The 27,077-nt window shown below is 34.5% G+C and overlaps 1 protein-coding gene across 1 annotated transcript in view; it reads left to right on the top strand.

Moving 5' to 3' along the window:
- LOC143387941 (roundabout homolog 2-like) overlaps window positions 1–27,077 on the top strand; it is a 96,474-nt gene that overhangs the window by 388 nt on the left and 69,009 nt on the right. Inside the window, 1 exon segment of the mRNA XM_077108196.1 lies at window positions 23,620–23,687. Coding sequence (XP_076964311.1) covers window positions 23,620–23,687 — 68 coding nt within the window.

Raw genomic sequence — 27,077 nt, 5'->3', positions numbered from 1 at the left:
GAAACATTCTTGTGGAGTTAGAGTTAGTAACCTTAAAGTGTAACTTATGAGGAAGATTCAATGATTTCATCTGCTGTGATCCCCATGGGCTGTCTCAATACAGACCTGTTCTCCCTTCACAGTCCTACTGATTTCTAATCAGTAAGTATTTGATTTTCCTAACCTGTTTGATACCTGTGTCCTTAAAACTTTTATCCTAATCCTCACTTTGAGTTGCTTTTCTTGAGCTTTTTGGGGAATTGCTTTCTTATAAATAAATAACTTTATCTTAAATAGACAATGTTGGTTCAACCCATTCCTTGTCTCTGTTACCATACTCAGTTCTCATTTATTTTTATAGTCAAGTTATACATGGTAACTTGTGAACTCTTTAAGACCCTGAGGAGCTAATATTCAGTATTGTGAACTCATATCCAGATTAGAGCTTGGGACATTGTCAGGCTTAAAAAAATAATAGATAAATTGTGCATATGAGAGACAATGGACAATTAATAGCTAGGGGAAATATTTGAATGACGAGAAGAAAAGCTAAAAATGATTCTGTAATTCAATTAATGTGCATCATAATTTAATTAGTTTCACTTAAATATGCATTAGGAAATTTTCTGTTTTTAAAAAGTATGATAATCAACTACATATTAAAAAGAAGTTATTAAAAACTGAAGAATATTTGTGAATTAACGAGTTCAAATTATCTGGAGTTTAGTTCAACAATAGTAGAAAAACAGCAATTTTTGCCCACAAATAAAAAAGGATGGATCCTTTGGGACATGATATTAAATTGGAAAAAAAAAACACAGGGGTACAGTGCTATTTATCTCCTAGGAAAGCATAAGTTCTCCTTGTTCCCTATGGTGAGAACAAGTGTCCACTAACCCAAAAACCATCCTGGGTAGAAGAACAAAGGGATGAGTGTTTATGATTGCTTACCATAATTACTTTATTCTACTTATAAGTTTCTAATTTTAAAATCAATACATTGCATATTCATTCAATGACTCCAGTAAAAATTAGTAAATGGGCATTTGGTGACATATAGCTTCCTTCTCCATAAACAGCCTTTTGCCCAACTGTTACATAACATTAATTATTGTAACAATTGATAAAGGCATGACTGGCTGCATCTCTCAAAAGATGATACTTTTAATTCCCCTACATCACAAAACAAATAGAAGTGGCATTTGGCAAAAGAAATAAAGATTTTTTTCTTTTCTCTGGAACTTCATTCCAGGCATATAAGATACTAAAAGAAAATTATGAAGTCTCCATGTACATTATTTTTGGATGAAGTTATTTCAGTGAGTTAAAAATAATTTTCTGACTTTTCATAAATAATTACACTGACTATATTAGTATATATTTTATAGAATCATTTTTCTACTAAAATTATTCATGCTAAAATAATGTCATAAAATTAATATATAATTAATGATTAAAATGATCAAAATTCAAAATCTTTATTGTGCCTATAATTATCATTTCTCCTTTTTTCCTTTATTTTTATCGCTCATTTTACTTGACACATTTAAATGAAGACACCTTTGGAGAACACTTTTGGGTGAAGTCTTGGTTATACTATTGATTTTTAAAGTGGCTTGTGTCATTCAGGTTAGTTGGACATACTGGGAAAGTTTCCAGACATTGGCAAAAAAAACCAAACTGAACTTTCCTCCAAAAAGTCAGAAAGAATTTCATTAACCTTTTAATAAAAAAGGTATATTTCTCATTTGTTCAACTCTAAGGCCATGCATTCCCAGGAGAACAAAACAACCAGACCATAGCAAGATGATCTTTGTTTACATCAAGACTGGAATTTGAAAAAGTACAATGCTAGGATTGTCTTTCAGTCAGTAAATGGTGAGCTTTCTCCCTCATGCTTGGTACATACCTTGGTACATGTGAAATTATATATGTTGACAATACACTAAATGATCATTAATGCTCATAACAATGCCATTGAGCCAACGTTTCAAAAGCTAATCTCAATTGATAAATAAGATAAAGGAAGAAATAAGTTAAAGGAAGAAAAGTAATGTTTATGAATTTAAAAAGTAATTTTACTTATTTCTTATAATATAAATAATTATCAGTTCTCTCCATGTCCTATTGTATTTATGAAAACATGAAATATAGAAAATAACAAAATAGGTAAAATTAAATGTACAGATAAATGTAGGCAAGCTTTTATTATAGATATTATGTAAGTTTGTTCCATTCATTTTAAAGGTGTCAATGATCTTATGACATATATTGTCAAACTAGGAGTAGAATTAAACTAATCATAGAAAAGTGTCAGATGTGAACATTAAGGGGGTTTTGAATTAATAAATCTCAGTACTATATTATTCTCATAAAAATTTTACTAAATTGAAATATTTAGGTTTAGTCAGTATTCTCTACTCCAGGAAGGCAGAAATTGTGGATTAGTTCTTCTCATAATTTTGTTATAGGTGTCCCTTTCACAGTTTTGAGTTTCTAAACTTGATGTAAACATAAGAGAACAGGCAAAATATTTAGATATGTGTAAAAGAAAATGGTGGAGGAGGATTAGACTTAACAAAATAACTGAAATTGTATTCATCATTCTCATTTGAGGGAAGAAAATTCACCTAATTAATTAGTTTCAAGTGTCAGAGAAAAATCGTGAATTCAAAATTCTACATTATATCTTTAAATTACTCATCTATAGACAGTAGCATGTATCCAATGTTTGACTCTTTCTATAGACTTTAGAATGGTACATTTTTTTTAAAAAATGGAAAAAAGATAAAATGGATTCTGGTTGATTTATGTGACTTTCATGTCAATTACTGCACTTAACTTCCTTGTTAGAACTTGCACATCAGCAGGTAATATGAAGTGCTGGTACATATCTTTCAATATATCTACTTAGAAACTGCCCTCTGAACCTCAACTTCTTGCTATTGCATCAGTAATGTGATTCATATTACAAATGACTGCATTAACTATTCCAGGACTTTGTAAGAATCCATTTTTATTGATGCTTTATGTATCTATACAGTGTCTTTGGAAAGTAAAAAGGAAGAGTTCATTGTCTCCACTAATAATACCAGCCAAATAATGAAAAGGATTGCTAGTAGCTACCCTATTTTCTGCTGCTGTGGTGACATTGTGAACTTCTGACATTCTCTAGGTTGCTGTCCCTCTGCTCATTCCAAATTTGTCAGGTTATTTGGCACCTGATCTGACCTCAGTGTCTACAATGAACTGCTGAGCTATGAAGTGCTTGATTTTTAGATGCTTTTCCAAATTCCTCCCCCCACTGCTACCACCTTTAAAATAACAAGGTCAATCACACAAAAGAAAAATGGCAGCATTTCAGGTGCAATGATGCTGATTATCAGTATAACACATATAGTTCAGAATGACATCAACTTGTCCTTGAAGACCATGGCAAGTCTAGCTGGAAATAAGATAATTTTTAAAAAGGCAGATATGAATGAAAGTATCCATTTTTTTTCTAAAGATACTTTATAAAATATGTAGGAAGGCACATTTTAAAAACTTGTTCTCAAGTTATGGCAACTTAAACCAACATTGAAAAAAAAAACTTCAGGAAAACACTAATGTTAACATGGACTATAGCTAAATAAATTCTGAATTAATCAAACAGACATTCTTCCTAATGCAGTAAAATAGATTGTATAGTTAATATGAATCACTTGTGAGCAACATATAAGCAATCATTTGTGAATATTGTATACTAAGTTCCTCAAAGGGTTATCTTTTTAAAATTATTCATATTACAAAGAATTCCAAAATGGGAGTTCATATCTCACTTGAATTAAAGTGTGAAATATGATATATCAAGAACTATGTAATGTTTTGAACAACCTACAATAAAAATTAATTTAAAAAAAAAGAATTCCAGAAAACACTTTTGTTAATTAATTTAAAAAGGAGTGATTTCCACATATCTTCATCTCCTTCTCATTGCTTATGGTTTATCTTCCTTAATTTTGTGGCAGTAATCCCTCCTTCTCATGGCAAGTTGTTTGCAAACTGGTCATGCTTACATTCAAATACTCTCAGTTTTACCTGAGTATATCATATTTTTATCTGAGACCTCCACAGTTAGCCTAGGGTGATAAGAAAACAAAATGTCATATAGGTCTCATTCCTTCTTCACCAGGAATATAGAGAGACATGTTTAGACTTCTATGTAGGACATACAATGACTGCATGGAATAAAATTAGTATGTAATATCAATTTTTATTGTCCACAGAAAGCTATTCACACAGTAATTAAATCTTCATTTGAAAACTCTTAAAAGCAGCTAGTGTTTTTTTTAAATTCAAAACAATTTTTGTTTATTATAAGCCAGTTTTATGTGTAATATTGTAATATCTGAGTAGATAGTATATTGTAGACCTTTAAATTAAGAGAAATGTTAACAATCAGTTAACATGTATGAGAAAAATGACACTCCAAGAAGTGAATAATGCATCTTCAAATGTCAACAGATAGCTACTGATCATACCCAACATTATTTTAAGAAATTACTATAGTTATACTTGAAGGAAAATACAAAGCCAAACTTTAATATCATTTATTTTCTCTATCTAATTTTCACAAATGTTAGTTATCAAAAGGGGACTGAATTAAAAAAATTATCTCCTGCTTTTAGTAGAAAAACTGTTCTAAGTAATTAAAGCCATAGTAATTCAAATTAAAATATTTTTATTAGTTTTTCTTATCCTACTTTTAAAGCCACAGGATTCGTGTAGCTGATGAGGTCTTCAGCAAGATACCAATACAATGCCAACATTATTCAGCAGAAAAGAATGTAATTATTCAAACCTAGAATGGTACCTTGAGTGATGTAATTAATGTTACACTCAGCAATAGGGCATTTCAATTGCCTGAGATAATGTATTCTTTTAAAAAAATGTGTTGGATCATATATCCATTGTAATTAGGGCAAAGGAAGAGTCAGAAGAAAGTCAGATGAAAAGCATGTGAAGAATATTATGAAAACATTAACCACTCTGTTAAATCCTAATTTTCTCAAACATTCTTTCCTGTATGCTTCTATTTTACCTACTTATTTGAATCTTTTATCTGTCACTATCAGATATGGTCTCCTTGAGGGTAAGGACCATTATTTACCTTTTCATCTCCAGAGATAGTACCTGATATATTCAGAGTTCAGTTTGTATTTGCTAAGTAAATGAATGAATAAATTGAATAAATATAGTATACATTTACATATGAAGCTAAGCATCTTGAACTCTGTAATTACTTTTTACATACATCATTGTAGCCTAATCTAAACTGAAAATAAGAATCACCAAGGGAATTTTATTAAGAATCCAGCTTCCTAGGAATCTCTCTTGATGAGTTTTGGGTTTTAACTGGAAACCTGTTGAGATTAATAAAATTTATTAAAAGTGCCTCAGGGAGTCATAAGACCAGTTAGTTGGAATGATATAGATGATTCCATATTTAAGTTGTATATTTAGAAAGCAGGTAGGTCTCAAGAAAATCTAACAATTGTGTTTTCTTGAGGTGAGTTTTTCTGCTTCCTAATTGGTCTGTCACTACAAAAGTAAACTACACTCCCTTCTTTAACTTCAGTGTAGAAAGATTATGATTTAAGAAAATAAATTTTATGATGGAAAAGATGAAGCATTCAATAGCATTCTTCTGCAGGGTGGCCTATAAGGCACTGGCTTTTGAGAACAGAATACATAAGAACATGGTCATACAAATGTGAGTCTTCAAACAGGGTTACATAGAGAGTGGGTGGAGGAGTAGAAGTTCTAATAATTGTACATTATGAACAGGTATTTTATGAGGATTTTGTATACACACTTTCTCCATGAGTTTGCACAATCAACCTATTAGTTGGGCATTATCTCCATTTACACTGAAGAATCATGATATACAACGGTCACTCACTCCATGGGGAGACTAAGCTAGATCTCTGAGTGCTATCTTGCTATCTTTTTTTCCCCCCAACCTACTACAACCATGATTTTAAAATGACTGTGGATCTTTGGAAAGCAAGATTCACAGTTTCCTAATATATCAAATGCACACTGGAATTTTGTAGCTGTATTTTATATAGTCATTTCTATTGGGGAATAAAAAAAGAAGAAGGTGTGAGGGAGACAGTGAGAAACTTATAAAACTTAGTGCAATAAGCTATCTTAACTTCTCCTACCTCCTGCATATCTCCTATTTTAAACATTTTTTCTTGCACATAGATTCTCTTACCTCCTTGAATAGGTTAATTGTTTGAACTTCCTTACAACACTCTAAATTAGATTTTTGGTGATCTTATTTCTTATTTAAGCAAGGGTCAAGCCTATCCCTACTCCTGCTCAAATCCAGCACCATTGTTTTATCCTGAGTGCCTGGAATGCATTATAAACAGTGAGTATGATAAAAAGAGGTTGAGAAGAATGTAAGAAATGATGGTGTTAGGTAAGAGTTCAGAAATGCCAAGCTGGTGGAGGCAGGGTGTAAGAAGATGCCACTGGAGGACAAGACAGGCAAACAAGTCATCATGTCCCTGTTAAGATTAGTCCCATTCCCATGACAACTCCCACCATTGAGGGCTATCACCATGACAACTCCTGCCATAGTTTCTATACTTTAAAATGGCCAATGGGGGTAAAGTGAGCTGCATTCTAAAGTAACCAATAAGGGAATATTGGACAATATTCTATTCAGGTATCATGAGGTAACCAATGAGAGCAAATGGGATACAGTCCTCAATCCAGTCCACATAGGGAAGAAAAGGCTTCACAGCTCAGTATATAAGATAATTCCCAGACACTGGGGTCTTGAGCCTCTCTTGCTTGGTCCGCTGCACTCTACTTTATGAAATGCTACTTCTAACTTCAACTTTATTTAATTTGTACCTTGTCTGTTACTTCTTTGGGTCTTGCTCAATTCTTTGTTCAGGACAAAAAGAACCTGAATCCCAACTGGACACCCTGATGATAAAAGTGTCACTTCTCAAAGTATCTATTCTAACCAATATTCTCATGCTAAAAAAAGGTTTTTAAATCCATTTCTTTCATGCTTTCTGCAAATCATGTGTTGTTATTTGCAGCATTTAATGAAAAATGTGACTTGGATTTGTTTAACCAACTATTTTTTTAAGTTGAATTTCAAACTACAAAGGTAGAATCTAAGGTTAATATATCAAGCCAGTGCTATCGCTGAATCCCCTTTATGCCTATAGACAATCCATATCCTTTATATGACCCTTGCAGAGAGTGGATACACAGCCAACTATTTTATTAAATCCTCTGTCGTGACCAAGAGTGAAGTCACTAACAAGGAAAGGAAAACAAGGCATGAGAGAAGAGCAATTGCACCCCATGTCAAGACATTCAGAAGGTGGATCAATACCATCTTCAAAAGCACCCACAAAAACAAAAATAATATTCTAACTTCATCCAAAATCTCCAGTCACCTCCGGCTAACAAAAGACCATATTCTACTACCCACAGCAGTAACTTTATGTTCCCTGCCGCTGTGGAAAATGTTTTATTGGACAAATGGGTCACACTGTGGCTATTGGATTAAGTAGTAGCTGCAGAATCCCAGGCCATCACACACAGGCAACTCTCCTGTTGGTATGCCTAGATAAGGTCTTATTCAATTTATGTCTTCTAATAATTTTTGAAAGTCATTCAGTGATTTGAGTTGATCTACTTGTATTTGAATTTTTGGTGAATGCACCATGGTTGAAGATAATAGAACTCCTAAATAATTAATTGGAAAATTTAATTGTACTTTATCTATTGCTATCTCTAGATTATAATTTTTTACTAAATTTGTAAGTGTGGCATAATATTCTAGCAACGTGTTTCTAAGTTTATGTGCTAATAATAAATCATCCATATAGTGAAATATTTCTAAGTGGCTGGATTGCTTTGTTAACAAAAATTTGACACATAGTTAGGCTGTTAGCCATCCCTTGAGGGAGTACTTTCCATTCATATCTCAAATAGGAACTTCATGATTTAGTGCAGGGATAGTAAATGCAAAATGTGGACTATCCTCAGGATGAATTGGAATTGAAAAAAAAACAATCTTTAATATCTATAGCTAAAACATACTAGGTTTTTGGCAAAGCAGACTATTGGGGAATCCCTGATTGAGCAGGTCCCATAATAAGCATCTCATTATTAATGGCTCTTAAATCTTGCAATAATCTCCATTTACCAGATTTCTTTTTAATGACAAAAATAGGAGTATTATAGGGAGATATGGAAGGTTGTATATGTCCCTTCGTTAATTGTTGTTTGACCAGGTCATGGGCTGCTTGTATCTTTTCTTTACTCAGGGGCCACTGAGAAACCTATACTGGTCTTTCTGATTTCCAAGTAATTTTTATTGTCTCAGTGACCCCTTCTGAAAACCCAATCCATGTCTATTTATTTCTTGATATATTTGAATTGGTGCTGCTATACCTTGTTCTTGTTCTCCTAATCTTTTTTCTTTCCTAAAATCTTGTCTAGCCCTAATAGTGGGCGCATTTGGATTGCTATTATTTGTTAATTGCAAACCTAATTGATCTAGGATATCTCGTCCCCATAAATTTATAGGAAGATGATCCAATAAATATGGCTGTATAGTTCCTTCACATCCTTCAGGATCCTTCCAATCTAACACCATTGTGTTTCTATGGGGATTAGTTGCCACTCCTAGGCCTCAAAGTGTTTGACTGGCTTGTTGTAATGGTCAATGTTTTGACCATTCTTGATGAGATATGATGCTAAGGTCTGCATGTGACCAGTAGCCCATTAAATTCATATCCTTGAATATTTAGTTTTAGCATTGGGCGAGAATCTAAATTTAAAGACAGCAGAGACCAATCTACAACTGTGGAGCCTAATCCCCTGGAACCTCTTTCTATTGTACTACTGGAAAATTTATCATGTAGGCTGGGTATTATTAATAACTGTGCTATTCTGTCTCCTGGTGAAATTACTGATATACCCTTTGGAGAACTAGCTATAATTTTTATTTCACCTTCATAATCGGGATCAATTACCCCAGGACTTATCATAAGTCCTTTTGTAGTAGAAGAACTGTGTCCCCAAAATAAGCCTACTGTTCCTTGGGGAAGAGGTCCTTTTACTCCTGTGAGAATGATTTGAACTCGCATCTCTGGTGTTAGTACTGTGCTGGTGAAGGTGCAGATGTCCAACCCTGTGCTCCCTCTGGTTCGTCTGATGAGAGATCTGATGGATAATGTGTCCTTGGCACTACCCTGGTGGTGTTGCTGGGTTCCTCCATGGTGTTTCTGAGTTCCGCCAGTGACCCGTATATTTGAGGTTGTGGGCTATGTACTTTATAAAGAAAAGAGGTTTATATATTACAGTTTGGGAAGCTGAAAAAATAAAAATTAGATATTCTTATTAATTCAGCCTCTGATGAGGGTTCCTTCTTTGGCTATATAACATCATGGCAGATCGCATTGTTGCAGGAATACAAGCAAAAAGGAGAGATCACATGATGAGCTAGGAAGCCAGAGACTGTGGAGAAGTCTTACTCTTTCATAATGACTCTCAAGATGCAAGAACTAACCAGAGTCTCTTCTAAGGGCAGCATCTTCAGGTCTCCCTTTCTGAGGGCAGTGTCCTCAGTGACCTACCACTAGCTCCATCTCTTCAAGGTTTCACCATCCCCCATATCACCACACTCAGGAGCAAGCTTCCAACACAGGAACCCTGGGTGGACAAACCACACCTAAACTAAGCACTTGATAACTGAAGCTTTACACTCAATGCACAAAACTCTCACAGTGGGGAGAAAAATCTGGAACTCCTGCAGAAGCCCAGCAGATTGGAGAGGAATCAACATCCTATAAGCATCCAGAAAGTACAAAGGGAAAGAATTAAGCTTTAAGATGATAATAGTAGTTCTCAATTAATTTATTTGGCAATGATAACCAAACACCTTGCTGGCTTAACTTTTACAGAGGAGCAGGGGAGGTTGGCTGCCTGTACATGGTTCCAGAAAAAGGAAAACATTAATGATAAAGAGGGAGAGCAACCAAACACATCAGAAATGAGTGCTTTTCTTTTTTAAGATCATCTTTTAGCTTTGATATCAGTGAACCCTAAACAATGATCCAAGACATTACCTCTGTTCATCCTGATAAGAGCTGGCAAGAGTCATGGAGACCACTTGAAGCCCTCTGCCTTCATGTTCCACTCTGAACCAGGTTGCTGACATGGAGATCTGCAAATGGATACAGGTCCTAAATGGCAGGCATCAAGCAGGGTGCCAGGACACAGAATTGAACCCTTCCCTCCAGGAGGCTACTGGAAGTGATGAAATGCAATTGATGACTTACACCCAATGGGACACTGCTTCACAGAATGCCATAGAGATCAGGAACATATCCAGCCATACTATCTAGACCCTCCCTGCATGTCCAGGTAATGCAGTATACTGGTCACAACCAGAGACTGTGTCACAAGACTGCAGTTCAAATCTTAGCTCTGCCATTTACCATCTGGGTGATCTGGGCGGCTCCTCAATCTCTCCACATCTCAGTTCCTCATCTGTAAGAACTGGGGAGTGATGATGTCTACCCTCTGAGATTATAGTGGGAAGTAAAAGAATCTGTACATACAAAAGTAGCTCATATTGTGCCCTGGATATGTGACCACGTTCATCAATCTAACCCAATTAGCCCAATGTACAAAAGCACATTCATCTTTGCCCCATTTATCCTATCTCCAGCCAAAAGAAACGTTATGAAAATGAACTTTTCCCTCAAAACTTTTCTGCCAACTGAGTGAAACTAACCTTTAACTTCCACCTCCCAAGGGATTGCTGGTCTGAGATCTTTTCACCACTATGTGGATTTCTATTCACAGAAATTCCTTACAACCTCTTAGGGAGGTGTGATCCCAGCTAGAAGCCTCATGATCCTGATAATAAAATTAAAAGGTCATAACTCTGGACAGCTCTGGTGGGGAACAACCAGCTGCTTTTGGGGTTGAAGCAGCCACTGTCCACAGGAAAACAGCTGCCCCATGTCTACCTGCACCCAAAAGTCCTACCTAGCACACCGCCCAACAATTCCCTGTAAATCTGTCTGACCATGCAGAGAAGAAGTGTAAAAGAGAATGTCAGCACACATGAAGAGTCAGTCACAACAAGGCACTTGGGGAAATAGATATCAATAAAGATGTTAGGAGATCAGGCAAAGTACAAAATGAGTGATAAGATCAGGGATAATTTAACAGGGGGGTAGTTGAATGCACTATCCTTGAAAGAATCAAGTGTATACTCACCATAAGAGTGAAATTTGAAAACAATAGGCAATGCAGACATAGATGATTTTAGTAATCATGCTCTCTTTAAAATGAGGCTTTGGGAGAAGAATTAGAAAAATGTGAGTTTTGCATTTTGTGTCCAGAACATGAGGTGATGAAAGGAATATATGCAGCAGGTGACATGCATATTTCTTCCACCATTTCTGGGAGCATGTTTTGAAACCCTATCATTTAGAGTTTGGGGATAAAAATAGGTGTACCCTGGGTTTATGTATATAGATATGATGAATAAATAGACCATATGGTGAATAAAAAATATAACAGGTTACTATTTTAAATAATGTAATATATTTTAATAATATTCAATTGATATTTTAAAAAATACATAAAATCTAGTATTCACATACAAACATTCAATCCAAGTAGTTATACATGTAGTGGTAATATTAGGGTTACTAATTATAACAAACTGTGTTTGAGTTTTGCTTCGAAAATGATGAAGGAATTCAAAAGTTATGTGAAATAAAAGAAATCTCATGAAAAAGCAAGTAAAGCAACATGGAGAAATACATGGGATCTGATACAGGGAGTGAATGAAAGTGAATCATATGCATATCAATTTGTAAATTGTGGATGAAATGATACATCCTATGATGTATATATACTGAAGAAATAAGAATACAACAATTTTGAATAAAAATTTAATTCAAAATACACATCATGTCCCATATGAATATACTTTCATTGATGTTAAACTGGGTCACTTACTGTAGAAATATTAGGGTTAGCACTCAATATTCACTGAAGTTCATCTTGAGTATTCCAAAATGAATATGTATGTCAAGAAAATGAATATTCCGGAAAAATATCTCCTGAAAAGTTGATTATAAATCCACACAGATGGACATGAAAGAATCAAGGTAGTATAAGTATATGACACAAATAGTTCATGTTTGCAAATTCATACTATATATATATATATATATATATATATATATATATATATATATATTTAATACATTAAAATGAAATAGTATGTACGCCAATCGAAATTCATAAGGGGATATATATCCTTCACATATGTACCCAAAATATTCATTTCCCTCTACATTGTTTCATATCTAAATTTTTTGAAGTATAAAGCTCACCACAGCTTGACTTTTCAGTTACCTCAGTGTATTGGGGGGCAGTGATCTCTTCATGAAATTAGTAGTTACCAAAGTGAGAGTACTCTCAAGAATATACCTGTGATGGCAGTAGAATTATATATATATATGTATATAAAAACATACATTGTGACCAAGGTGACAGAGACAGGGAGTCAGGAAGTTACATATTTGTTAATTTTGAAGATTCATGGAGAAGTAAAATGAGAAAAATGTGTCACAGGTTTTATAATATGTATCTTTGATGAAGCAAAGGCAAGTCCAAGTATACACCATGTGTCCTATCAAATGCCTCTACTTCTATTCCTTTAGGATTATTTTTATCGATGTTAGGATAAGTAGTCAGAGCCTAGAAGGTTATGGGTTAGTGTCAGAGATTCAATATTTCAAATGGCAAAATCAAAAATGAGTCTAATACATATGGGAACACGTGGCACATAAAAATCTTCCACTATCATCCACCACAATGCCTGCACATTACTATCACCCCAAAGAAGACACAATGAGAGGAGAAGAGGAAAAAAACCTGTGAATACATATCTGAAATTGGAAATTCTGAGGAGCTCATAAACTTGGGTGTGGCAGAAGAGATCCCAAAAGTAGAGGACAGGGTAAACATTCCACAAACATGGAACTTTGCTGGCCTAATGACTTCTTGACTATCTGCCTCTGACATTCGTCCACTAGAAATATAGCTTTGTGTTTTAGCTTCCTTTGTAGTGAGATCATGAAAGCTTGGTCTGAGTCCATGTGAACAGGAGGACATGGGTTCATATTTTCAAATAGGAATAGGAGGCAGCAGTCCTGAATCCTCTCTATGCAGGTAACTGTGGCCTTTGGAGTATGAATGTCTCCCTGAGTGGATTGTGAAGCCTTTGGCTCACTGCCCAGTTTTAATGGCATTTCTTTCAGCTTCCCTGAAAAATTGGTGTTTGTTTTTGAAATACAAAAAGGTCAACCAGTACACAGTGCTGGAGAAAGCTCTGTCACGTGGGGTGAGTCAGGGTCTGAAGTCAAAAACACAAACTGGGCTGATACCCCATATATCTTTTCCACTTAAGCATAGCAACTTGTTTCTGAGCATCACACCAAATCCTCTCCCCACAAAAACATGCCTTTATATTTTCGGGTCTCCTGGCTACACCTTGTCAGTCACATGTCATTTGGAAGCCAATGACAGAACCACAGGGGCCCACCACAGATGTTGGATCACACACCTGCACTCCATTGCTCCAGGCCCAGTTCCCTGCTGGCTCCTACTCACTGGCATCTCTGCTCTTCACCATGGTCATGAATTCCACTCAGTCAAAAATGGCACTCACTGCTTCAGTCATGATGAGCAACAGGAGATCTAAAGGTTCTCCAGGGATTTCTGGTCATGGGATTCTCAAAAACTTCATGGTATTGGCCTAGCCATATTTCAAGAATGAAGAAGTGGACACTGTGGGTTTTGATTCATTCAGGAGCCATTAAGTGTTGAGGAATCTCCTTTCAGTAAAACCTCTCAAGATCGCATGCAGGCAAGGTTCCCAAGGAGTGGCGAAAGGTCACAGGAATCCAGGCCCATTGGGGTCTAAAATATGAGGTTCCTGTGAGTTTTGGCTCTCAACTGTAGCTGAGAAGGCTTTCACAGCAAAATCATGTGAAATCCTGGCTGAGATTCCCAGTGCTGTGGAGAAAGCCACCCTCAGCAAAGATCTCCTTTCCAAAGGCTCCTCTAATGCCTGGCCTTCTAAAATCCAAACACAATTCATGGCAATAGTTCTTTGAGATCAGTTCCAGAACTCAGTCTCTAATGGCATCACACCAGAGTTCAAGCTGAGGTGGACCCAGTAATCTTTTCCAACCACCACACAAAAGACCACTATTCTAACAAAAACACTCCCACATGGCTCTCATCTTCTTCCATACAGACACTCATCATAACATTCTGGCTGTGGATTTCTATACGGTGAGCAGTCTTAGATGGTGTGCAAAGTAAGCTCTCATACCCATCATATGCCAAATGTCATGGTGGCCAAGACACCGTTCCTGAGAAACAGGATAGATATAATGGGCCTGTAGTTAATACTGCTCTGCTTCTCAAATTAGACGCCTCCTGCCTGCCAGGGGTAGATTCTTTATGTGTACTGGACTCATGAAAAACCCCAAACACCTGTGTGCTAGTTACTGGAGGGCTTGCAACAACTCATTTGACCCAGAGGATCCCTGTTCTGACTTCATAGGGGTCAGGAGCCTGACCAGAGGAAGGCAATAGACTTCATCCAATAGTACACTTCTTTTTCATCCTTTTAGTGTGGGATGGACACATGTGATTTTTCTTGAGTTTCCTGGGGTGCTGAGAATGTAATTCACAGCCACACACAGGGCCAAGAGTCTGATTCAGACACAGCTTTTACAAAGCACTTTACTTCAAAGGCACAGATTAAGCCTCTTCGTTTCCATTTGAAACTGTTTTCTTGAGGAGTCCCAAAGGAGTGCCCTAAGGCAAACACCTCCCTGACATTCAGGGGAACAGAACAATAGGGAAGAAAGAAGCCTGGAGAAAAACTTTTCTTTAATTGAACACTGTGGCACTGACAGCTCCTAATCATGCAACTTGGGTTGCTATCTATCCAAGCAGGAATTCTCCAGAGAGATCCTTACCAGTCATGCTAATTTTTGAGTTTTCTAAGATGCTTGGCATGCCCTTCAGCAATCCAGTCCATGGCCATGTCACAGAGCTTGAATGTGGTGCATATCTTGGACACAAATCCACGAACCCCTTCAGAGAGTGGCCAAAATTCAGGAAGAATACAGGAACTTAGGATCTTGGTAGGTGTTGCCCATCTGCAAGGCAAGCAGCAGTCCATTCATAAATTGGCCATGAGGAGTCCTGCAAAGATTTCCACTAGACAGGACACATTCACGGCTGCATACTTTTCTCTACTCTCTTTTACCACAAACCGAGTGGGATCCACTGACATAAAAAGGCTCACTAGTTAACAGTCCATTTCAAAAAAAAAACAATCAAAAAAAACAAAACTTTTTTCCTTCATTTTCTCAGAACATGAGACAAAACCACAAATTAAAACACACACCCACTGAGACACACAAACCACCCCTGTATTTGGTCTGCACCTATCCACTCTGTCCTCTGACTGGTGGGTGAAAATATGTTCCTCAGTAGTGACCTGTCCTGTCTTAGCTCTGGTCTCCTTGGTCATCTTTGTGTAGTTGTCAGGAGCCAGCAATGAGTCAACACTTCTTTCTCAGGAAAGGCCCCTGTTGAGACCATTCCAGGCATTTGGCTATCCACACATCACTAGGTACCAACAAAGAATGACTCTGGCCTTGATCTAGACAATCAAGTGAGCCCACTGGGAGTGGAACTGCCTCTGGATGCCTCGCCTCCTGGATCCCAAGTTCAGAGAGTTCCATCACCAAGGAAGTGAGGTGAGGTCACTTCCTTCAGGGAAGTGAATGAGGTCACTGCCTTGGCAACCACTTTGTTTTAACAGTTGTTTCCAAGGGTCCCATGAGATGGAGGCTGCCCCACATTCCTGTGACATTTTCACAAGACATAAAGTCTATATACCCTAGGAGCCCGGGATCAGCAATCCACACACCTGATTGTGTCCATCTTCACTGCACTGAGAAGAGAGAGACTAATTCAGCCTCATCCCTTCATCCTGACTGGGTTCTTGGCCATGGAAGATGACTTTAGACCTCACAGGTCCTACCTAGCTTCCTACATTTGCTCCAGGGATCATTTCTGCATCTACCTTTGAGCTTCTCAGCAGCTGTAGGATTCCCTACATACCTGTATGGCAAGATAAACTCAGGACCTGCTGTTATGTGAAAATCAATTGAGGGAACAGAGTATGGTTAAGGGTCATATCATGTTCGATTTGGGTTAGGAGTCATTCTGCTAGATGAATACGGGTATTTGACAACTGGGATATTTATACGAATGTAAGGTGAAATGTAAGTATCAAAATACAAAACTAGGTACGATCTGAAGCACACAAGTTTGTTGGGCCCTTGATTTGGATACATAGTTTTGAATTATGTTCTGCAGAGATGAATCCTCTAAATCCATAGATAATGGCCTAAGATCTTGTACCTGGTACTACTGAATGTAAAAGAGAACTTGCAGTGAAATAGAGAGAGTAGGTAGGATTCCAGTGTAGGGTAAGGAAGAAGAGTGAGTTTTGGATTGGGACCAAAGGCCCTTTTAGCAATCCAATGAATTTCTATTAAAGTGTAAATGGGAATGTCAACACACATGAAGAGTCAGTCACAACAAGGCACTTGGGTAAATAGATATCAATAAGGATGTTAGGAGATCAGTTCCAGTACAAAATGAGTGATAAGATCAGGGATAATTTCAAAAGGGGGGTAGTTGAATGCACTATCCTTGAAAGAATCAAGTGTATACTCACCATAGGATTGAAATTTGAAAATAATAGGCAATGCAGACATAGATGATTTTAGTAATCCATTCTCTCATTAAAATGAGGCTTTGGGAGAAGAATAAGATAAGTTTGAGTTTTGCATTTTGTGTCCAGAAGATGATGTGATGAAAGGAATACATGGAGCAGGTGACATGCGTATTTCTTCCACAATTTCCGGGAGCATGTTTTGAAACCCTATCGTTTTAGAGTTTGGGGATAAAAATAGGTGTACACTGGGTTCATGTATATAGAGATGATGCAGGAATAGACCATATGGTGAATAAAAAGTATAACAGGTTCCTATTTTAAATAATGGATTGAATTGATATTTTAAAAATTACATGAAATCTGGTATTCTCAAAGAAACATACAATCCAAGTAGTTATACATGTAGTGGTAATATTAGGGTTACTAATTATAACAAACTGTCTTTGAGTTTTGCTTTGAAAACAACATTTCTAGCAATTAAAGAATTGCAAATCAAAACTACTCCAACATTTAATCTTACTCCAATCAGAATGAAAATTATTGAAATTACAAGGAAAAATATATATTGGTGAGGATGTGACGAAAAAGGCCCACTGTTACACTGTTGGTAGGACTCTCAATTGGTGAAACTAATCTGGAAAAGAATAAGGAGATTCCTTAGAAAACTTGGAAAGAAACCAAAATTTACTCAGCTATCCCACTCCTCAATTTAGACCAACAAGAGCTAAAAACAGCATAATACAGAGGCATATCCACATCAATGCTCATAGCAAAACAATTCACAATAGGTAAACTATAGAACCAATTTATATGCTCTTCAATAGATGAATGGACAAGGAAAATATGGTCTATTTACACAGTGAAATGTTACTGAACATTAAAAGAGAATAAAATTATGGAATTGGGAAGTAAATGGATGGAGTTAAAGAATATCATGTTAAGGTAAGTAAGCCAATCCTCCTAAATCAAAGACCTAATTTTTTCTCTGCTAAGTGGATGGTGATCCACAATGAGGAAAGTGGGAGTTAGCATGGAAGAAATGAAGAAACTTTGAATAAGACAACAAGGAGGGAGGTGATGGGAGATGGTATAGAGGTAGGTAAGATGGTGTAAGAGATGAAAATCTTGTTGTACACAAATTAGAGGTTCATGGGTTTTTTAACTATACTTTCTGTACAACAAGAGAAATAAAATTGTGTGCTAATAGAGCAGAACAAATTAACAAATTAATTGATTTTTAAGAATTCAGGAAAGAGACTTGCCTTCTCTAGATCTATATATAAACATATATGTGCATATATATGTATATATTCTATATATAACATGCACATATTTAATGTATATAATTTATGAACAATATTTTTTTATATTTCTATCATGTTTTTAAAGAAATGACAACAGAAGCATTACAATTCTTATTTCATGTATAGAACACAATTTTTCATCTCTGGTATATATATAAAGTATGGTGATACAAATTTGTGTCTTTGTACATGTACTTTTGATTATGGTCTCTATCACATTCCACCATTCTTGCCCCTTTTCCTTTCCTTCCACCCCTATTTTTTATTGAGAATCCATCTATTTCTCTCATGCTCCCCCTCCCTACCCCATAATGAATCAGCCTCATTATTTTTTTTTTTGTAATTGGCTAACATCACTTAGCATTATCTTCTCCAATGCTATCCAGTTACCTGCAAATGCCAGATATGATTATATACCTAGAAGACTCAAAAAACTCCACCAGAAAACTTCTAGAACTAGTAAATTAATTTAGCAAAGTAGCAGGATAAAACATCAGCACCCATAAATCAAAGGCATTTCTGTATATCAGTGAAAAATCTTCTGAGAAAGAAATGAAGATAGATAACAACCCCATTTATAATAACTTCAAAAAAATAAGATACTTGGGAAGCAACTTAATAAAAAAGGTAATAGATCTAAACAAGAAACACTACAGAACCCTAAAGAAAAAATTTAAAAAGACCTTAGAAGATGGAAAGATCAACCATGATCATGAGTAGGCAGAAGTAATATTTTCAAAATGACAATGCTACCAAAGCACTATACAGATTTACCGCAACCTGATCAAAATATTAATGGCATTCCTCACAGAAATAGAAAAAGCAAACATGAAATTTATCTGGAAAAATAAGAGACCAAGAATAGATAAAGTAATCCTCAGCAGAAAGAGTAAAACAGGTGGTATCACTATACCAGACCTTCAGTGATACTACAGAGCAATGGTAACAAAAACAGCATTGCATTTGCAAAAAAACAAGCAAACAAACAAACAAACAAACAAACAAAAAAAAAACCAGACTGCAGACAAATGGTATAGAATAGAGGTCACAGAGACCAGCCCTCCCAAAATAATTATTATATATTAGACAAAGGTGTCAAAACATGCACTGGAGAAAAGATAGCCTCTTCAACAAACCACTATCTCTCACCATGCACAAAACTCAACTCCAAATGTATCAAGAACCTAGGAATTAAACCCAAGACTCTGTGTCTAATAGAATAAAACACAAGCTCTAATCTTCATCATGTGGAATTAGGCCCCAATTTCTTTAATAAGACACCTATAGCATAAGAATTAAAACAAATAATCAATAAATGGGATAGAATCAAACTAAAAAGTTTATTCTCAGCAACAGAAACAATCTGTGAGGTGAAGACAGAGCCTACCTTTTAGGAGGAATATTTTACCCCTCACATATCAGATAGAGCACTAATCTCTAGGGTACAAAAAGAACTCAAAAAACTAAGTAAATAATAATAATAGTGATGATGATGATGATAATAATAGTAATAATAATAATATTAATAACCCAATCAAGAAATGGGCCAAGGATTTGAACACAGAGTTTTTAGAAGAGAATATACAGTCAATCAACATTTTGTAATATATCTGATTGATTATGATCCTCACTTTTCAGGAACAGTTCTGAAAAGGTTCAGTTTCTAAGGAAGGGAAACATGAGCAAGAATTATTCTCAATTCCCCTTTATTAATTATCAAATACAATTATCTATGTCATTTTCTAAACATAGCTGGACATGGGAAATATAGGTTTGGAACAGAGAACATTTTTATTAGAAAAACAGTGTAAAAGAAAGAAAAAAACATAATTATATGTACCACATTGAACCACAAGAGAAATGGAACCTGGAATTCAGAAAAGAAAGATTCAAACTTTTATACTTGGGAATGTGGATGACATGGATGCCTAAAGTGAAAAGATTGTTACAAACTTTTGAAAGAAATTCATGTGAGTGGCAGATAACGGTTAACCAAATAGAATGTGCACAGTGTATTCCAGGGGCTTTGTCAGCTGTGCACTATAGAACATACAGGTATTCATAGCCTCCATGAAGAGCATTATTCATCTGTGCCCTCTGAAATTATTCCCATAGTATAGATAAAAACACATGGGTATCTGGATACTAAGTGGCAATTCAGCAGCCCACAGAAAACTACCCAGAGACAGAACTGTATGAAATTTCTTCAAAGACCATCAGTGTATTTTTAGCTCCTAACACAGGGATGTCAGTCTGGAAAAATATTATTTTCTCTCCATTTTGAAGAGAGTGCATTGACAGTACATTTCAGGGGCAACATATATACATTTTTTTCTTTAATGTTAAGAAACTCTTCAGAAACAGAGCTCCCAAGACAGATTTCTTAGAAGGGTAAATGCCTGGAGATTACAAAATAAAAAAATAAAAAATAAATAAAAAAACAAACATCAGTGGCCCTGAGTGACTCAGTATGGAAATAAATCTAAAAGGCTTATTAGAACCTGAAAAGCCAAAAAGTAACTCTGTCTAAAAATAAATATGTTCATTAGTTGCTATCTCCACAACATGTCATTAAGTAAATAACAAATTATGTATGAATACTTCTAGGATTGGCCTAATTTTATTCCATATGATTTTATATTAAATCCCCAAATCTAGATGATAGAATTTATGATTAACAGAAAAAAAATATTACAGTAAAAAAAATTTAAGGAGTGGATGTTTAGTAAGTATGTCATTTAACAATTTTATTACCATATGATTTTAAAGAAATTTATTCATTTTCCTGCAGCCATAGTGTGGAGAAATATCTTATTTCATTTTCCTGTTATAATTAACAAAGATAAGCCCTAGAATCCACTTTAAATAACCTACCCTTACAATCATACAAGAAATCTATAATAAATGATGAGTAAAGAAAAAAGTCAATTTTAGAAATTTAAACCTGTTTCTTTTTTTGAAATCAATATCTAACTGCATTTTTGGATCCTTTTCTCATTTTTTAAGCCAAAAAATATATAAAAGACAGAAGTTTGAACTTCAAATTTATACATGAGATATGTTTATTAACTATAAAAATTCAAAATCTTTAGAAATTTTAGAAATACAAAATAGAAACCCATCATGGAAAAAATTAGGTAATATTGATGAACATTTAAAACAAATTAATAATCATTAACTCAAAAGGAGTTTAAATTAGTATCTATTTGTGGAAACTATTTTGCTATTGAATATACATGATACTCCCCATCACAGAGACTTACTGAAATTAGAGCATATGTGTTCATGATAGCATGTAAGTATGCAATGGTACTTACCCAAACACTTGAAGCCCAAGGGCATAGCTCAATACAATATAGATCTTGGAAGAGATAAATAATAATCTGTAGGAAAAATGGTCACAGTATGGCAATATGTAAATCAATGGATGTGTAACTGATGTGATTCTGCAATCTGTTTACGGGGTAAAATGGGAGTTTATATCCCACTTGAATCAAAGTGTGAAATATGATATATCAAGAACTATGTAATGTTTTGAACAACCAACATTAAAAATTAAAAAAAGAAGAAGAAAAATTGTCACTGGGGCCAGTCACATTTCATAATATATCCAGTTTAAAAAAGGGCATAAAACACTATGTATAAATTTTACATAGGTGCCTTATGCAAGTGGTATTTCACATGTGTACATTTTTAGAAACAAAATATGTAGAACTTATGAGAAAATAGAAGTCACAAAAAGCACGTAAAAGACTGAATTATACATCCCATGTAAATAATATAACTCATCATTACAAAGGTGATCATTTTCCCCCAAATTAACTGACAATATATCTCACCAAAACTGCTATATACAAATAGAAATATATCACAGTGAAGTCTACTTTTATGTGCATTCTATAAAGCAATAATTAAAAAAAAACTATAAGTAAATATATGATAGAAGAAAGCATGAGAATAGGGAAAGGGGAATTACTGGATACTGAAGGGGAGCAAATTATATTTCATGTTTTATGATAATGTCAAAATAAACCCGACAATTAAATACAACGATAATGCAATAATAAGAAAATCATCAAGCTTTACTTTAAATGAAGTAAGAAATCAAAGCATAAATTTTTAAAATTCATCTACAAAGGTATATGTAACTTTAGCCAAAAATCTTTTCAATTATAAGAGCAAAAAAAGAACTTATCATAGCCTACTATTCATATATATTGTGAAAATATAATATTACAATAATAAAGAATCACAATATAAATAAGATCCCCATATGAATATATATATATATATATATATATATATATATATATATATATATATACTACATATATATGTACTACATATATATATATATATACTACATGTATATATATATATATATATATATATATATATATATATATATATATATATATAAACAGTATGCTTTACTGCAATAGCACATTCTACATAAATCAAACCTTAACAAAAATAATCTCAGCTACTTAGCTAGGGCCCTACTCAAAATAAATTTAAACCTGTTAGGGTGTTTATTGGTGAAGAGTCCTTGCTTCCCCAATGCTGAAGTATAACACTAGATAAGTTCTCCAAAGCAGGTTTCGAGCAGAAAGTAGAAGGTTTATTAAAGGACAGTAGAAAAGACTTCTCCCAAGAAGACAAAGGGGACCAAAGTGGTAGAAACCATGAAAGAGATTTTTTTAAAAAACTTTGAAAAAAAATTTAAGGTCTTATTACCTTTTTTAGAGCTAAGGTCTTCCTTCAGCTATCCTGCATTCCTGTCACATTGATGTCCTTTGTTCTGTTATCTTGCAGTGTTGGAATGTAGGTGGGAAGACCCAAAGTATGGAGGACAGGTGGGCTGAAGGAGTAATCTGGGCAGGAAGGGCTTTTGGATTAGCATCTCCATGTTTGTTGTGAGCTGCTTCATTAAAATTTCCTTGGGGTGGGCTTAGGGCCTTAGGGACATTTTCAATTCCCCTTATCCTGGACTCCATCCTCAATATGGAGTTTTGATTGATTTTACTGGAAATTAGACCCAATTTACCTAACTACATAAACTACCTATTCATAAATCTGGCTCCACTACCAAGGATATGGCTAAGTAGTAAAGTATCTTTGAATTCACCTAATTTCAAAAAAAATAATAATAATATATAATAAAAATATAATAATAATAATAATAATAATAATATAATAATAATATAATATATAATAATTATTAATTATAATAATAATATTAATAAAACTGATGAGGCATGAGTGGAGTGATTTACTCTTCACTTAAATGGTGTAGTCTATTTCAGTGTGAACTGCAGCCTTTTAGAAGGAAAAAAAAATAGGAGAGAGGAGCAAAAGGAAAAGGGAAAGAAGCAGATCAGCAGACCAAAATTAAACAAAAAACCTTGGATGTTCTATTTTTTTTAATAAATTGTTTTTGAATCCTAGACAGAGTATTAAGGACATTAGATATTATGACCTTCAAATTATCTCCAAAGGAGGGAGGGATAAAGCAGGTGAGAGAGAGAAAGAGATAAAATCATAAAGTGGGTAAATGAGAGAAGATATTCAATGCTGAAGTTATGTTCAATTACATTTTGATCATAATTTACATTAAATATTATCTCTAACAGCAAAAATTCATCTGAAACTGACAATATTTCATACTTTCTAGAATTTGTAAGTGGACCTATTTAAAATAATATCATCCTACAGACATTTAAACAGTTTCTGAGACATTATATTCAGTCTTCCATTTTTAATAATCAGCAAAGGCTCTGTCAAAATAAATTATTATTAAGACATTTGCTTTTTAACAAAACATTAAAAATAGAAGATTTAATATAATCAAATACAATATGTACATAGTGAAAAATATACGACATACCACCCATTCAGTTGTATTGCATGTTATTTGACAGCATTAAACATAATAATCTAGTTGTGATATTGTGACTTATGTCTGCATCTTGTGAAGATTAAATTTATTAGTTATTGGTCAAAATAAATTCCAGGAGTAGAAAAAGGAGTATGGCAAATCCATTGAACAGAGGTTTCCATGTGTTTGACATTCTGCCATTCTCAGTTCTCAGTGGTTCTTGGCTGCCCAATTCCTTATGTTCTATCATCCAAGTGTTAAACCACTGCACCAATTAGAGATTCTTCCCAGAGAGGTGTGCTCAGAACTAACTGCTGAGTATAGAGTCTTGAACATTAAAAAAACTAAACAGATACATGAGGTGGGAGGGAAAGGGAGAAGAAAAGGAAATTGCATGGTAATGGAGGCAGACCCTCATTGTTATACAAAATTACATATAAGAGGTTGTGAGGGGAATGGGAAAATTAATAAGGAGAGAAATGAATTATAGTAAATGGGGTAGGGAGAGAAGATAGGAGGGGAGGGGAGGGCAGATAGTAGAGGATAGGAAAGGTAGCAGAATACAACAATCACTAATGGGGCATTATGTAAAAATGTGGATGTGTAACCTATGTGATTCTGCAATCTGTATTTGGGGTAAAATTGGGAGTTCATAACCATCTTGAATCTAATGTATGAAATATGATATGTCAAGAGCTTTATAATGTTTTGAACAACCAATAAAAAAAACTCTTATATACTTTCTTGTTTTGCATTCTAGCCCCTTGCCTTCACCCATGAATGTATTGTTCATCAGCCCTTTCTTTAATCAGTTACTATGGAATATTTTATCTCTGTGAGACATACATATAAATGATTTTAAAAAATAAGGAAAAATTGATTTAATTCAAGGACAATTTTGTGTTTATCCTTTCACTTGACTTTAGAGATAATAAAAATGAACTATGCAAGTCACTTCAGTGCAGAGTTCTAATATATCCATATTTGGAATGGTGCATTTTTAAACTTCATACTTCTTCATTCATTCATGACTTACAAATGAAATAGCTCTCATAGTTGGTAGGTTTGCACTTTTAGTACAATCACATTAAGCTGACTTTCTTTTTCTTCTACTACTTCTTTTTTTTAACAGCCATTCTTTGCAAAACCTATGCACTTAATTTGAAAATATCTGTTGGTCTTTGAACTTGACAAGAATAGTACATTTCCCATTATCATTTCTCATTGTGATTGATATCCATCTGCTTGTAGAAAACTGCTAACTCGGAATGTGCTATGCCCTTCAAATATTTTGGAAGAAGGCCAAGCCAGAGAAAAGCCTTTCAAAACTTTTATAGTTAATTGATAGATGGCTTACTCTCAGAATGGATTTCCCTTCAGCTAGTAATTTGCCTTCTAGCAACTGCTGCTCCAGATGAGAAGCAAATGAAAATTTGCCAAACCACAGATACCTAGCATTACATGTCTGATTTGTGATATTTTCTACATATTTTCCTCCAAAAATAACCTGTCTTCCACCTTTTTAAGTTTTCACATTCTCATCCTTTTATAACTTAAAGAACAAAGGATTTTGAATGAGTAATAGAATATGTATTTATCTTTTGTTTCTATTTTTGACATTTCATGTATGAGCTAATAATCATACATGAAAGAGCAAAGAGATTTCATAAGGGCTTTTTACCTCAAAGGTCTTATAACAATTATTTTAAAAATTCTTATGTTGGCCTTGCTTATATTTTGGTTTTCATACAGATTTCTTAGTAAGTCTTATAATTTTATAGTATAAAAACTGTGGAAGGTAATCAGAATGAAGGAAAGGAAAGGGATATCATAAAAATAGAGAAGAGACCCAGAAGACTAGAGCAAGGGAATATGGAGAGAGGAGAGAGGAGAGAGGTAAAGAAGATAGGTTTGAAGGAATGGAGCAGACCAAATTGTGAGCAGACCAAGTTCTGCATGTATAAATATATCACAATGAATTCCATTATTATGTAAAACTATAATATACCAATAGAAAAGTGAAAACTAAACCAAATAGAATTCAAGCAATGTGACTTGATTTGCAAAATGTAGTCTGAAGTGTATATGTACTTTTTCACTACTTGGTAATATGTATGTAGTCTCAAATCTATATTTACAGTCTCTAATTGTTGATTTATGATAAAACACTTTTTTTGTACAATCAGGTTCCACTTTGAGTCAATATTTAAATTATTTTATAGCACAATTATTTCAAAATTCAGTTGTGGTCATAATTAAATATTTGGTGGAATTTTCCTACATTAGAAAACATATTTTCAATGCAGCTGGATTGACTGTAAGATTGTAGACCAGGCTAAATTTTTTCTCAGGCCTCCTTTTTCCTACTTCTTCATTTCTGTTTATCCACTAGAGGAAGGAAAAAGAAGATGTTAAATAGTGTAAGTGCAGAATTACTTCACAAGGTGTGATCCAAACTCTGGGTAGGATGCCTTAGCTAACTCTATGTAGGCCAAACATTACCCATTGACTCATACTATAGCTCCTTTGGAACTTGCCATTATTACAGAAAATTATACTTGAAGACTTAGAAAAGAAACAACAACAACAACAAAAACTGCTCATCACTGTTAATACTTTCTTTTAGGTGTCAGCGGGTGTAACAGATGTATCAGAGAACAGTAATGGATTAAAATTTAGATTAAATATCAAGAATCAAATGTATATCTATATATTCATATCATCTGGAAGGAAAATCTGGACTAAACATGTTTTGCCTCTTCACATAGGAGAAAGTAGAGGATCCTCTGAGACAATGTTACACATCAACTTATAATTTTATATCTGCATATTAATCACTTACTTAAACTCTTCAGATATAAATACACATCTCAGGTTTTGACCCATAGTAATAAGTGTAGCTGCAAGAACTAAAAGCATCTCTGTGTATCATATCCTAAATGAAATAATATCATACTTCTATAAGCAACATGAAGCACCATCTACCTTAATTTTCACTGAGCACTATCAATCTCCATATCACTGCCAA

Source organism: Callospermophilus lateralis, unplaced genomic scaffold, assembly GCF_048772815.1.
Source record: "Callospermophilus lateralis isolate mCalLat2 unplaced genomic scaffold, mCalLat2.hap1 Scaffold_1907, whole genome shotgun sequence".
Lineage (NCBI taxonomy): Eukaryota > Metazoa > Chordata > Mammalia > Rodentia > Sciuridae > Callospermophilus > Callospermophilus lateralis.
This window is presented reverse-complemented; position numbering and strand designations above follow the sequence as displayed.